Source organism: Equus quagga, chromosome 15 (genome assembly GCF_021613505.1).
Source record: "Equus quagga isolate Etosha38 chromosome 15, UCLA_HA_Equagga_1.0, whole genome shotgun sequence".
NCBI classification, from domain to species: Eukaryota; Metazoa; Chordata; class Mammalia; order Perissodactyla; family Equidae; genus Equus; species Equus quagga.
In genome coordinates this window covers 58,083,205-58,097,917 of record NC_060281.1, presented here as the reverse complement: position 1 = coordinate 58,097,917, position 14,713 = coordinate 58,083,205, and the positions used below count along the sequence as shown (strand labels likewise).

The window sequence follows — 14,713 nt, the reverse complement described above, 5'->3', positions numbered from 1 at the left end:
AGAATACCAGTGAGCAAAATGCAACATTTTATGCTCATGAACCTGATACCGTCCCAGGTGATGCTTGTGTAGCTCTAAATTGACATAAGGGATGAAGGAGGAGAAAGAATGAGAGGACAGAAGTTCCCACATATCAGCAGCTTCTGGTTAAAGGCAGGTTTTAGTTTGAGAACAAAGCAAAGATTTTCCCAGTGTGGAGGCTGGAGTTACGTTTATGAAAATGAAGAACATATTTAAGGATTTTAGGTTTCTAAATGAGAAGAGATGTATAAAGTAAAACTGGAGTGGAAGTTAGGGCTAGAGGATTGAAACCATCACTACAATGTTATTTTTATAATATCTGCACAACATTGTAATAGATAACTGACAAAACATCATCGTGACAAGTGTCTCTGCAATGCTACTACATTCAGCAAATCTTGAATTTGGGCATTATCTCAATTTGCATGTTTCCTCTGTGAGTTTCTTGAGCTGTCCTTTTATGTACATTTCACATGCCCAACTATACTACAACCTTATAACAGCATCTTGTGTTTGTAACCCATCTACCCTGAAGTTCTAGTGTGATAATACATTTACTATCGGTTTTCAAGAGATGTTAGCAACAAACTGATTTGTCTATTTGTTCCAAGGTGAAAGAACATTTGGTATTAATGTCTTCAGTGTAGCTGTCCTGTTTTAGAAAGGGAAAGGTGCTTGGTGTTAATACCATTAACATTAGAGTTGGTACTATTCCCCTCAGCAGAAGAGGAAGTCATTGTGAAAAGTTCCACAGCAATGAATACAGACACAAGTGAAAGAAACCCTCTGCCTGGTTCCTACTTTCTCCAGGAGCTCGCAGTACCAGGTCCTCCGCTTCCAGTTCAGAAAGAGAACAGACTTCTGAATATGAGTCATTTCTTAGGTCATTCATTAAGACTGCAATCAGAGACTCCAACAATGTTGCATTCAATTGTGTAGCACATAGTAATTGAGACCTGACATTTATCAACGGTCAGTCATTTCAGCAGTCATGAAACTAGAGAGTCTGTTTAGCTATTTCAGCTGTAAAAAGAAACTGTGAAAACAAGTATCTTCGGGTTGATGTTTCTAAAACTTTGGAAGGCAGAGTCAAAGGATGCATGGGTTGAAGGAAGTTTCTACAGAATGGTGTGGAATTGTGGAAAAAGCAGTGCACTGGGAGCTGGGTGGCCTTCTAGTTCCCACTCTGTCAATTACCAGTTGTGAGACAGTCAAGCTGCTTATCCTTTCTATGCCTCACCTTTCCTTTAGACCCATTTTGTTACTTGCTGGCTATTTCACCGAGCACTCAGTCCTCTATGATCGAACCCCAATCCAATGCTTCGGCCCCAATTACCTACATCTGGTTCCAATGTGCCCCTTGCACTAGACTTCCTCAGTGCCTTATTGTTTGTGCCCGGAGTGCTCCTCAAGCTATGTCCACATGTCCCCATCTGTGACAGACACTAACTGTTGGCTGACCCAGCAGTCATTAGCCACCTTCCACTATAGAGGCTAGAGAAGCCATAGCCTAATTTTCCAGCCCCTTGCTCAGCTAGTGGTAGAAATGTAATCGAATTCTGGTCAATAAGGTATAACCAGAAGTCTGCTAGAAAGCTCCCACGGAAGTGCAGCCTTTCCTCATGAAAAGAGAGCTTATCCTTTCCTGGTTGGGAGTGCCCTTCTTTCTTCTTCTTGCCTAGAACAGATGATATTTGGAGCTTCAACGGTCATTTGCAACCACCAAGCATAAGCATGAGAGTAAAACTGAGACTTGAAGACATCTTGGCATCCTCTCGCTGATAAATCAGCTCAAGTAGTTACATATCTCTAGACCTTTTCTATGCGAGATGAATAAACTCCCTACTTACTTAAGTACTGTGTAAAGGTTTCCTATTACTTGTAGTCAAAAGCATTCCTAATGATATCTATTTTTAAGGTGGTGCCAAAGAGGCCAGCTGCTCTATACAGCCTTTCTTCCTTCGTACTTTACTCACAATCTTCTGATGGTACTTACCACTCTCTACTACCATTAATGGGAGGCTCATTTTGATTTGCAGCTCCTAGCACAATGCTTAGTGTCAAATAAGTATAATAAAGGCTCAAATATTTAATGAAGAATGAAGGAGTTCTGACAATCGATTTGGTAAGCATTTGGGCTTTACTTTTGCCCTTTCTCACAATTTACAATAATCTATTTTTTTAATCTATAGGAGAAAATGGCTAATAAAAATTACCTCTGGAAAAAATTTCCTTTTGCTTTTCAACAACAAATATTTATAAGCATATACTAGGCAGGTATTGTGCTAAGCACTAGGAATAGAGATTAGACAGAATTTCTGCCTTCAAGAAACGAATGGCAAAGAGACAAATAAACCAACAACTATAAGTGTTTGATATGTGTAATAATAAATATGAGAACATGGTTCTTCCTCACATCCACTTATCTTTTACTTTATCCAGAAACTGGCTGTCAGTCTTGGCATGAATCACCTCAAATTCCCATCCTCTTACATTCCAACTTATCTTGACCTCCTTCACTACACTGATGGAAAAGGAAGTGTTCCTCCTTTTTCCGAGACCAATCCTACCACCTGTGCTCGCAGATATACCACTTTTCACCCCTTGTGGGGTCTTGCTCTGGTGGTTGTCCACACTCCTGTACCATGTTAACCAAACTTCCTGGTGGGGGGGGGTCTACATTCACTGGGGCAGTTTACTTCCTTCTGATTCACTTTTCAACCCTCAAAGGTTCTGCCTTAAGCACTTCACTAACACTGCTCCGGTAAAGGTCCCCAGAGATCTCTATATTGCCAAATCCAGGGACCACATTTCTCCCTTTATTTACTGGACATTGCCAAAGCAAGTGAACCTGCTGACCACAGCCACGTTCCCCAAATAACTGATTGTCTTGACTTCTGTGACACTACTCTCTTTGCTTGTTCTCTTCCTGCTTTTCAGACACTAGAGTAGTTACCCGAGTGTGGCCCAGGGACCACTAGGGGTCTCTGAGACCTTACAGGCGATCCATCGGGAAAACTATTTTCATAATACCAAGAAGATAGGATCTTTTTCACTCTCATTCTCTTATGAGCATACAGGGGAATTTCCCAGATGCTAGATGATGTGTGATACAGCATCAGGCTAGGGGGAAAAATATAAGAAGCCAGCCATCTTCTACTAAGCCAAACATTAAAAAGATTTGCAAAAACCTCAATGTCACTCTTGCCACTGATTATTTTGCGGGAAGAAAAATGGCTATTCTTCATAAAAATGTTATCTATGTTAATATCTAATGTGTTTATTAAGTCATTTAAAAATAGGTGTTTTAAAATGTTTTAATTTCTAACATAACATTGATAATTATGACCCACGTAAACAAAAGCTTTTTGGGGTCTTCAGTAACATTTAAGAATGTAAAAGGATCCTGAGACCAATAAGTTTGAGGGCCACATTCTTAGACTGTGTCTTCTTGGCTCCCTTTAGTGGTTGTTCTTTGGCCAATCCCTTACATTTTGATGTTTTTTAGAACAGCATCCTTAGGCCACTAATTTTCTCACCATAAACCAGGATTTCTCAACCTTTGCCCATTTGACATCTTGGGCCCGATGAGTCTTTGTTATGGTGACTATCCTGTGCTTAGCAGCATCCCTGGCCTCTAACTACTAGATCCCAGTAGCATCCTCCCACCCAAGTTGTGACAACCAAAAATGTCTCCAGACAGTGTCAAACAAAACTGCCCCTGCTTGAGAACAACTGCCCTAAATACTCCTCCTGGAAATTTCACCTAACATCAAGATTTTAATTCCACTTATTGAGTGCCAACTCTGTGGTAGGCACAAGTCTAAGCACTTGACATATATTAACTCATTTAAACCTTACCATTCTATGAGATAAACCATTTTACAGATGAAGAAATTGCAAAACAGAGATATCAAGTGACTTGCCCAGGGTCACAAAGCGAGTGAGTGGTGATGACAACTCCAGCCCTGACTGCTTCCCTGAACTGTAGACTCTTCTGAATAACTGTCCCTGCTGGGTATCCCAGACGACATTCACTCAAGATGTCCCAAAAACGATCTCAAGTCTTCTCTCCACAAGACCAGTTATTTCTGCATTTCTTAAATCAGTAAATGGCACAACTTTTACACTTAACCTTTCTGTGCCTCAGCTTAATTAGTAACATGGATGTCATTCTACACTCTGCTTGGATGCTCCCTTATTCGTGAATCCAATCATTCAGAGTTCTAACAATTTTACCTTCTAATTATTTACCAAATATGTCTTTCTTTTCTATCTTTCACTATTCCTACCTTCAACAGTGCCCCAATCTCTCCTAAGCACTGTTGCTATCAACTCCCATTTGGTGTCCTTGTCTATAGTACTGAAAATTATCTTCTGCATTGCTGCCAGAGTGATCTACCTAAAATGCAAATCTAGCCACATCACTTTGAGCTAAAGCTCTTTACTGAATATGTGGCCCTTTCCAACCTCAGTCTTGTCTTCTCACCATGCAATCACACTTAACTTTCCAGAAATTAAACAATCTTCTACTGCTTGTTGTTAATGGAGCACACTACACTGCTTCATTCCTTTGATCCAGTGCCATCTTCTGGGAAATGTCCTTGATTCTACACCCAGTGCATACCTGTCACAGCACTTTACAGTGAAAATGATTTCTATGACAGTGTTCCCCAGAGGTCTGTAAAAAAGCCATTGATGGTAGGTGCCTTGCTGAGCCCAAGGCTCTCATCTTTCTATCTCCATGGTCTGGTATGGCACTGGGCAAAGAAGTCTTCGGATAAGTGTTTTGGAAGCACCGAAGTAAAAGCACACTTAGGAAGAGGACCTCTTTGGATGGGGCTGGGGGCTGTGGACAGGAGAATCAGCAAAACCTTTGTCCTGAGAAGGTCATTGTTGAGCTGAATCTCAAAGGAAGAGGAAGAAATCAAGACAAAGCTTATTAAAGGGCATGACAGAGAGAGAACAGTACAAAGGGCAAGAGGTTGTCTTTGAAATCTGCAAGACATAGCCTTAATACAGAAGAATATATTTTATAACAAGTAATTTTATTATCGCAGGAGATGATACGAGTGGGAATCTCAGGTTTTAGGTCCACGATTTCAGGAAACGGTGTAAAACGATTACCAGATTCCTCTGGATAATATATTTACATGTGGATAATAAATTTAGCTCAAAAGCATTACTCAAAGGATAATTTGAACAATCATTTTCTAAATGCGTATTACCTTATAGTGGCTCACATAGAAACTCATTTCCAATTCCCTGCCTACTAGCTACAGCTTTGAATGATTTTCCTGCAGTTACCCCTGTTGACTTGGCATTTATTCACTTGGTAAAAACAGCCTCATATGTGGATTTCATCATCTGGCTCATAAATCATTTCCAAATGGAATTTTAGAAATGGAAAGGTTCTTAGAGCTGACCTGGTCCAACAGGTTAATTTTACAAACAAGGAAATTGAAACACAGGTTGAGTGACTTGTCCAGGGTTATATTATTCTGAGGGCTCCTACTCCACTTTTCTACAACGTGCTCTCATGTCCACCCTAACCGTGCCGCTCTGTCTCCAGTGTGTGACCCACGGCTGATTCTCAGTTCTTGTTTCTTCTCAGTAAATTTAAAAGACAAAATATCTTCCTCCAGACTGTGGCGAAAATTATTTCTTTCCACTTATTCACTTGCAAATTTTGTGGGTTCCTTCAACAGATGGGGTTGAGTTCTTGGTGCCAAGTACTTGGCTAATTTTTCATTAAAAATTCCACCAGTATCTCTGCTGTTCCCAAACTTTACTTTCAAAAGCCAAAGTCATTAAGCAAAAGCATGCTCTTCCATGAAATGTTTCTTTTAAGCACATGACTGAGTGGATATGACCTCATTGGTATGACCTAGATTGTCATTCTCATGAGTTGAGAAGAGTATTTTTTCTAGACAAGAATCTAAAAATTAGACAGTCACTGCTTGAGAGGTTTAGTGTTCTAGGGGATAACCAAGGTTGTATTGGGTCTACTCATGAGGGGGCATGCCAGCTAGCTCATAGACCTACTGGGAGGGAGGGGCCTATCTAACTAGCACTGTTCCAGGGGTAGGCTCTGCTCCCAGGACACCCAATCCATAGGCTGGCCAGTGACCAAAAGTGAGACCTGCTGTGAAGGGATGAGCTGCTCTTATCGGATTCTTGCTTTGGGAATATAGCTCAAACTCAGAGAGAATCAGGTAGTTAGCAGAAAACACCACATCTGGAAAAAACGCAGAGAAAATCCATAAAATACATACACTAACGATGGGTCGAAAGTCATAAGGAAGCAAAAAAGAAAACAGAGGCTCTAAGGTAGACAAAACATAAAGAGTCAAGAATATGAATACCGGACTCAAGAGCAAATGTGAGAACGGGGCAGGCATGGAAAAAGATGTGTGCTACATTAAGGATATAAGAGTTTAGACTCTCACTCCCCTGCTGCTAAGATCCTTGACGCTGTATCCCAATTTGACGAGGCCAAGAAAACGTTTCAGCTCCTGGAAGCTGGCGAGACCTTTTTTCCTTTACCGCTACTTGTGCCTCCTTACAAACCCCGTTCTCCCCCGCCCCTTCCGGAGCCAATGCCCTAAGCAGAACTGACTGGATTCTTGCAACCAAACAAACTAATGAAGACACCCAGGACATGGAAGGAGGGATAGAAGCGAGCCTGCAGCTTTGGACATGTGCTGCCGCCCGGTCACATCCAGTCCCCCTGCCAGTTCTTTGGGAAGTTCTAGATGTGCAACAACCCGGTCCTAACCTGAGCGCCTGCAGCGTCCACGTCTGTCCTATCACCAAGCATGCGCCCAGAGCAGGGACCCCGGGATCCCACTCGGCGGAAAGCGTCACGAGGTCTGAACGCCTCCTCTGATACAACCAAGGGCAAGCCCCCTGCCCTTCCCCCGAGGCTTCAGGGGGCCACACATGTGGGCAAGGGCACCCTTTTTGGGGCGAAGCCTCCCGGGCACCGTCACGGGACAGGGGCTCCCTGCACCCAGGGCGCCCCCGACCTCCTGGCCCCGCCGCCCGCCGGGTCACCTGTAATTGTAGGCGCTGAAGTGCTTGCTCTCTCTCAGCATCGCCCGGTACAGGTCTAACACTTGTGCGCGGCTGGAGGCTGCCATTTTGGAAAGAAAAAAAGTAAACGGGTCCTCTTCGCGGAGGCCCCGAGTTTAACCCAACCCACCAAACTTCAGTCTCTGCAAAAGCGGCGATGGAGACCAGCGCCGCGGGCTCGCTCTTGCGGGGGGCCGAGCCCCGGCATAGGAGAGCAGCGGCGCGGCGCGCGACTCGGAGGCGTGCGCAGGCGGGCCCCGGGCAGCTAAGGGGGAGGTGTTTCCGCTCGCCGCCCCGCCCCCCCGGGAGGCTCCGGCGCGGAGCGGCCCGCGGACCGGCGGAGCCGCAGGGTCCCCCGAGGGGAAAGGGCTGGGCTCCGGGGTTGGCGGCGCCTCGGCACTGAGCCTCCCTCCTCGTACAGCCCGTCAGGGGGAGTCTTGGTGGACTGCCCGCGTGCCGGCGGGGACAGCGAGATTCAGAGGCACGCGCCAAGTCGCGCCTCGCGAGGCCCGAGGCCGCGTTGCCCGGGTTACCGAGCGCGCGCCCGGCCGCCGCCCCGCCCCCCGGCGAGGCCGCCCTCGGCGCTGCCTGAGAGGCGCGCGGGGTCTCGGGGGTGCCTTCGCCTCGGCCGCGCTCGTTCGGTGGCTCGGCGCGCGGGGCACTGGGGCGCGGGGGCGCGGAGGTGACGGGGCAGGGCCTCCGTGGCGCTCCGGCTCCGCTCAGGGCGACCGGCTGAGGGGCCTCGGGGGCAAGGCCCACTCTCCTGTCAAAATGGCAGCGCCCAGCGTGCTCTGAGGGGAGCTGAGGCGGGGGTCGCTTCCTGGGAGAGGAGGCGAGCCTGCTGCGCTTCCGAGTTGAAGCTGCCGCCAGGGTGGGTATCTGGGCGAGCGGCGGGTGAGTGCGGGCCCGCTGCAGCGTGGCTCGAGCGGGCGGGTGGCGCGGGGCGGCCCCGCTCGGGGGGCATCGGGTCTGCTCGGAGCTCCCCGTGGAGTGCGGCGGCCAGCCGAGTCTTGTCTTCTAATAAATACGCGCAAAAGGCAGGGGCCCCGGGCCCCGGGCGTGGGGCGTTACCTGGGGAAACGTCAGGGATTTAAGGGCTGCTGGGGTCAGTTCAGACGCCAGGCAAGCGGCAGGGCAGGGCTTCTCTGGGAGCTTTCGTGGCTGACCTTTCTCCCGTGGCCTTGCTCGGAAGACTTCGAGTTTTCTCAATCGCCGCCTTACAGTGGCGGACAGAGTTGTCGTTGCGGTCCCTGTGGTGGGACCCGGCGCAGGGAAGGAAGCCAGAGCTGGTTCTGGTTACTGTGTGTGCGGAGCACTTGCCCTGGTTTTGGAATATCGACGTTACGAAGAGCCACAACTCTCTTGCCCCAGACACAGCGAGGAGTAACTTTATACGTAATAAACAAGTTTGCGCTGACGTCCATCTTTCTCTAACTACGGAGTTATGGTTCTATTTCATCTCTCTAACTTTATCTGATGTTGCAATGACACTTCCTTTGTAGCAGAGCAACCTCGATTTTCAGGAACTTTAAGTTCAGGACACACTTCTCTGACCTTCCTACACTTTAGTGTACTTGCAACGTGGTGTCTTTGCATCCATACTTATTAGTTATATTGCAATCGCATTGTTAAAAAGATATATAAGAGAAAATACTTTCATTAAAATCTTTTTAAGCTCCCTGTCTGATTTTTTTAAGGTCTGATACATCTAAGAGTCTCAAAATAAGATTTTTTACAGGGTAGCAGAACCTCTGCTACTCTGGCAGGTTGATCAGGCCATCAGGCAAGTCTTGCGTCAGGCTTATTGAAAGGGCTTTTAATATTTTGAGTTCATCCTTTGGTATTTCTTAAAGGATTAAAAACTGAGGGAATTGCACATTATTATAGGATAAGATCCAGAGCCGTTTTCCCTTAATATCATAGACTGTTGAGGGCTGATGATGTGAAATGGTTCTGTGGCACCTGGGAAAACTGCAGTGTTAATGCAACTTAAAAATAGAGAAAGTATCAAAGTTAGAAGAAAAAATATTTTGGCTTGCTTAAAAATAATGGGGATTACAGGGTCCAGCCCGGTGGCTCACAGGTTAAGTGCGCAGTCCGCTTTGGTGGCCCTGGGGTCTGCTGGTTGGTATCCCAGGTGCGCACCTACACAGGGCTTGTCAAGCCATGCTGTGGCAGGCATCCCACATATAAAGTAGAGGAAGATGAGCAGGGATGTTCACTCAGGGCCAGTCTTCCTCAGCAAAAAGAGGAGGATTGGTGGCAGATGTTAGCTCAGGGCTAATCTTCCTCAAAAAAGAAAAAAAAAAATAATGGAGTTTACATTATTCTGTTTTGCTTTCATCTAGAAGGTGAAATTGTAATAATCATTACTGTATACAATCATTTTTGCCTAATTATCAATGTACTCTGTAATGTATACAATTAGTGTATCTAGATGACTTTAACTTTGCTGTAATCATATAAAGCTTTCCAAATAAATATATAAAGTTCAGTTTGTTTGGGTAGCCTAGTTATCTGTTAGTACAAGAAGTAGTTGAGATTAGCAAGGTGATAGCTTCCCAGTTGATTTTAAACTTTCACAAAAATACTTTTATTTGAATTACTGAATTTTGTTTGAAACAGTTTGTTTGAAACCAGTATATTGGATATCTTTGCCTTGGAAGATTAATAAAAAAATAGTCACATTTCAAAGTTAAATCTCTATTTTTGTATAGCTTCATTGCAGAGATGACTATTTTCAATAATTGTTCTATTTGTGATTGAAAGGGCTAGAAGCTGAGATGGACCCTACTCATATGTTGTGTCCTTAATGTGCATTCTATTCTGGGCTGAGCATTTTCTTAGGTTTAATATTCACCTGTCTGTAGTTAGGAAATACCAATAATTCTTTAACTACCCATGTAAAATCATGTATTACTTTGTATTAAAATTAGGACTGCTAATGAGTACTTAATGCTTTTCGAAGAGCAATTTCTCCAACCATAATAAGCAGTATAACAACAACTTACAGATGTTTTCCCAGAGTTTATAGTTTAAATACAATTTGTATGTAGTTTAAAACATGGGCTGGAAAGTACAAAGTGTGGGAAAGGAATCACTGGTGACCCGCTATGGGGTCTCAGAGCATGAAGAGGTCACGTCCATAGCTGGTGCCTGGGCCCAACCTCAGACCAACAAAGTCCATGTGGCTGGGGCCCAAGCTGCAGGGAATTGTTTTTTTAATTCTCCAGGTGATTGGATGCAGCCAGGACAGAAAAACATTGATCTGTGGGAATTAGGGAGCTTTATGGAGGAGGTAATGTTTGTGTTGGATTTGAGAGGATTTAGATTTGAGCTGGGCGTGAGGAATCACAAGGTTTGGATGTGTGGGTGTGGTAAGATGGCTGCTGTGGGCGGGAGGTTTATCCTTGGAAAGGGTAGAGGAGAGTGAGCCTGAGAGAGGTCTAGGGAAAAATAATCGTGGCCTTGGGAGGGCCTTGTGTAGAGCAGCAGAGTACGTGAGGGCCGGTACAGTAGATGTGGCTGGAAAGGTAATCAGAGCAGCTCTCTTAGGTGGTAGATGTGAGTTGAGGCCTTATATATCTCAGTTAATCCTTTGGAGACCAGATGGGAAAGCTGTCTCCATTTAAGGAAAGGGAAGCGAGAGTCAGGCTGTTGAGGCGGTGGGAGTGGGCATGGCCCAGGTTGATCTGTCTGGCTGCAGCACTACACTGCTTCACAGAAGGTCCTCAGTGCCAGCTTCAGGCACTGGACGTTTCATGCTTGGATAATGTGGGTACATTTTAGTCATATTTGAATTTTAACTTAGTTGGATTCTCACTTATTCGTAAAGCTAACTGGTTTGTATAGGAAATATTACAAATATTCAGAGACTCTCAAATGTTGATTTTTCTGCTAGCTTTTTAATCTTTTAAGATAAATTTACGTTTTTTTCTATTAACATCTCTTTGAAAATACTTAGTGCTTTTTTAAGGTTGTCTATTCATGTGCTCGTGTGAGAGACATTACCTCTTGGGGGATTTTTTGAGACTCACATTTCTGTAGAAGCTCTCTTCAGATATACTGAAGAAACTTTGTTCTCTGAGAAATTTAGAAAGCAACTAGATATTCTAGCTTCACTGATTGGAGGCCAAGGGTTCCCTTCTTTGTGGGCAGCACCAAGAAAACTGACAATTGATTTTGTGTAAGGTGTATTAAATGTACTTACTTCTAGAGGGTCTTTTTTTCTTTTTTAAGCAAATTAATTCTTTGCCTTCTAAAGGAAAGAAACCATCTTTTCCTACTACATATCCCTACCAACACGAGAATTCCTTTACAATGTGATTAATGGCAATGTTCAGTTACAGATCACCTTCATTCTTCTTTTTATTACTAGTTTTGAGGGATAACTTTTAGGAATAATGTTTTCGTGTTGTCTGGATGTTTTAGAATGATTTGTTAATCAAAGTAGCTACATGTGATGATAATGATAGCTATTGTTCATTTAGAGTTTATTTTTTCTTCCAGGAGCTTTGCTGAGCACTTTACAAACATCCCATTTCAGTAATTCTTCTAAAGACAAATTTGGAGTTCTGATTGACTTCTTTGAGTGAGAAGTAATAGCTGCATCTCTTCTTTGTCCAAATCAGTTGGTTATTTACAAAAACACTTAGGATTTGCATTGTTCACTCTTGGTTTGGAAGAAAGCAGTCTGTGTTTTGGTAATCACTGGTGAAATACTAGGTCACTGTCTTAAGATATGCAATACTGATTTCTATGAAGTTAACTCATCTCTTGGGAGGACCATATATCTTTGACACTTAGTCTCTTTGGACTGCTATAACAAAATACCATAAACTGGGTAGCTATGAACAACAGAAATTTATTTCTCACAGTTCTGGAGGCTGGGAAGTTCAACATCAGGGTGCCCGCAGATTCAGTGTCTGGTGAGAGCTTCCTGGTTCATAGACAACCACCTTTTTGCCGTGTCCTTGCCTGGTGGAAGGGGCGTGGGATCTCTCCAGGGCCTCTTTTATTTTATTTATTTATTTATTAATTTTTTTAAAGATTTTATTTTTTCCTTTTTCTCCCCAAAGCCCCACGGTACATAGTTGTATATTCTTCGTTGTGGGTCCTTCTAGTTGTTGCATGCGGGACGTTGCCTCAGCGTGGTTTGATGAGCAGTGCCATGTCCGCGCCCAGGATTCGAACCAATAAAACACTGGGCCGCCTGTAGCGGAGCACGCGAACTTAACCACTCGGACATGGAGCCAGCCCCCTCCAGGGCCTCCTGTTATATAACAGGACTGATTCCATTTCTCAGGGGCCCTAATGATCTAATCTCCTCCCAAAGTCCCTGCCTTCTCATACCATCACCCTTAGGATTTTAACATGAATTTTTGGGGACGTAAACATTCAGTGCATTGCAATACTTTACTGGAGAATCTTATTAGCAATAGAAGCTGTACAGAGAATTCACGATTTCTTTGCCATTATAGTGAATATTTTTATATCATTTAATATTTTATAACTCTTTAAACTAAAAACTTATTTGCTGAGCACAATTGAAGCAATTCAGCTTGGCAAACCTGTTTCCTGTATGTGTAATTGTGAATTTGAGTTAACTAATAATATTTAAGAGTAATAAAAGCCTAGCTTGTGTGAAATGGATTATACTAATATTGGCAGATTAGGTAATACAGAGTTAGCTTCAGTTAATGAGGATACGTTTCTTGGTAGAATTATCTTTATAACAATTCCTAGAATTCTAGAGTGCAGGGGAAAGTGAAAATAGAGAAGTCATAAATAGAAGAAAGCTTATCAGGCAGCATCCTTTCTTGCCTCCTTCTTGACACTTCGAGGTACAGACATTGTTATGGTTCAAATCTTTGAGCACTTTGAAACGGGTATGTGTGCCTGAGCGTTAATGTTGGGAATCCCGTTCCCACCTTGGCTTCCAGCTGCAGTGAGGGCACCCCTAGCGTCCTGAGACCGGCCGGGTATGATGGTAGTCACCATACAGCTTTCATCTGTAGAGGCCCAGTCTTCAAAGAATCGCTATATGCACCACTTTTTAAGCCCCTGAGTAAATTTTCCCAGATTAATACGTTTCAGGACGTAAGCTCAGTTTTACCAGAACTGCCCAAGCTGAGTCAAGATGGCCCTCTGTTGAGGACCTTGTAGAGGAGAGTCCATGGATGCCGAGTTACAGTGTTTCCTGAAAATCGTTTTCTGTGGTCTTGAAAGCTATTTGAAAATAAAATGTTCAATATAGTACCAGTCCTCAGGTAGATTTATATGAATTAATGTTACCAAACTATAGACAGTAATTTATATGCCACCATCCCTACCCCCTCTAGTCCCCCCAATTCCGACCCCACTCCCCCCACCCCCAAACCTGCAACACTTTTAGGATAAAGTCTAAACTGCCCAAATAGCCTATAAGATGCTGGGAAGTGTGGCCCCTGCCTACTTCTCCATCCCCATATCCTACCGTATTCTTTTTCACTTGCTGTTTTTTAGTTCTTTAGTGTTTACCTCTTTCCCGTCTACCCTCGGGGCCTTTGCAAATACTGATTTAGCTGCCTGAATGTTCTCCCCTCCTTTCCCAGTTCTTCAGATCTCAGTTTAAGAGATCCTTACTCAAAGGTACGTTCTCAGTCTTGAGCAGATCTTCCTCTTTTAATCCCTCTTAGTACTGTGAACTGCTTTTTAGCTGAGAGTGACAGCAGTTGAAAGCAAAAGGAAACCAAGTGGTATTGATTTAAACCAACATACTGGCTTTATTGTCTCATGTATCGTGAAAGTTCAGAAGTCAGATGGGCTTTAGGGTTGGTTTATTTGAGTGGTGTTTGCCAAGGACCTAGTTTTATCCTTTTCTCCACTCTGTCTTCTACAGTATCAACTTCATCCTCAGGCTGGTATCCTCTCTTGGTTGTGGAAGGCCACCAGTAATTCTGGGGTACTTGTTTCCAGAATGTCAGAAGAGCAAGAGAGCCTCTGCACCAGGAGTGCCCAACTGTCCTCTTCGTTCACCTTGTTGACCCTAATTGAGTTGTGTGCTCCATCTTTGAACTGTGGCCAGGGCGTAGAATTACGAATAGTTTAGGCTTGAGCCACCTGCCTGACTTCTAGAGGTGAGAGTGGGGACAGATGCCCCCAAAGTATACAAGCTGTGAAAGTCAAGGGATGGGTATGTAGGCATGGGGTACACACGGTGAGATTGAGGTAGTTACTAAGAGAAGGGGGGATTATTTTTTGTAAAAGACAAAGTTCACTACAGCAGTCTTGCCAGAGTTACGCATTTCTTTGATTATTTGATTAATAGTTTTCTCTGATATAGGCCATATATTCCATGAGGACAGGGACCATATCTGTTTTTGATTATGATTGTTTACCCAACACTTTGCATATACTGAATGATCGATAAATGTCAATGGTTGAATGAGTGAATATCACATAAGCTCTAAAAAACTCACCTGTAAAAATTATTGGGTGACTGGTAGATAGTGTGTGTTAGTTGGCCACACAGCAACTATATACTTCTTCCTGGCCAACAGAAAACTCTGATTTTGTTTGGGTGGCCATGTGCCTAGTTCCTGGAAATGAATAATAGTGGTATGAAGCAGTCATGCTC

General features: G+C 43.9%; 2 protein-coding genes across 10 annotated transcripts in view; one reads left to right on the top strand and one right to left on the bottom strand.

The window, feature by feature from the left end:
- The window catches only part of LYRM4 (LYR motif containing 4), a 162,730-nt gene extending 155,306 nt beyond the window's left edge, over nt 1-7,424 (bottom strand). Inside the window, exon 1 of one of the 3 annotated variants that reach the window (XM_046639996.1) lies at nt 7,078-7,424. In XM_046639996.1, the coding sequence (XP_046495952.1) occupies nt 7,078-7,163 (86 nt within the window). In that variant the 5' untranslated portion in view covers nt 7,164-7,424. The remainder of the gene's footprint in view (nt 1-7,077) is intronic. The other 2 variants (XM_046639998.1, XM_046639997.1) reach the window with 2 other exon arrangements.
- A 46-nt stretch (nt 7,425-7,470) lies between these two features.
- Nucleotides 7,471-14,713, top strand: part of FARS2 (phenylalanyl-tRNA synthetase 2, mitochondrial) — a 466,868-nt gene continuing 459,625 nt past the window's right edge. For 2 of the 7 annotated variants that reach the window (XM_046639983.1, XM_046639982.1), the window contains exon 1: nt 7,474-7,966. The gene's annotated coding sequence lies outside the window, so the exon portion shown is untranslated. Of the gene's footprint in view, nt 7,967-14,713 lie in introns of all 7 variants that reach the window. The other 5 variants (XM_046639980.1, XM_046639981.1, XM_046639985.1 and 2 more) reach the window with 4 other exon arrangements.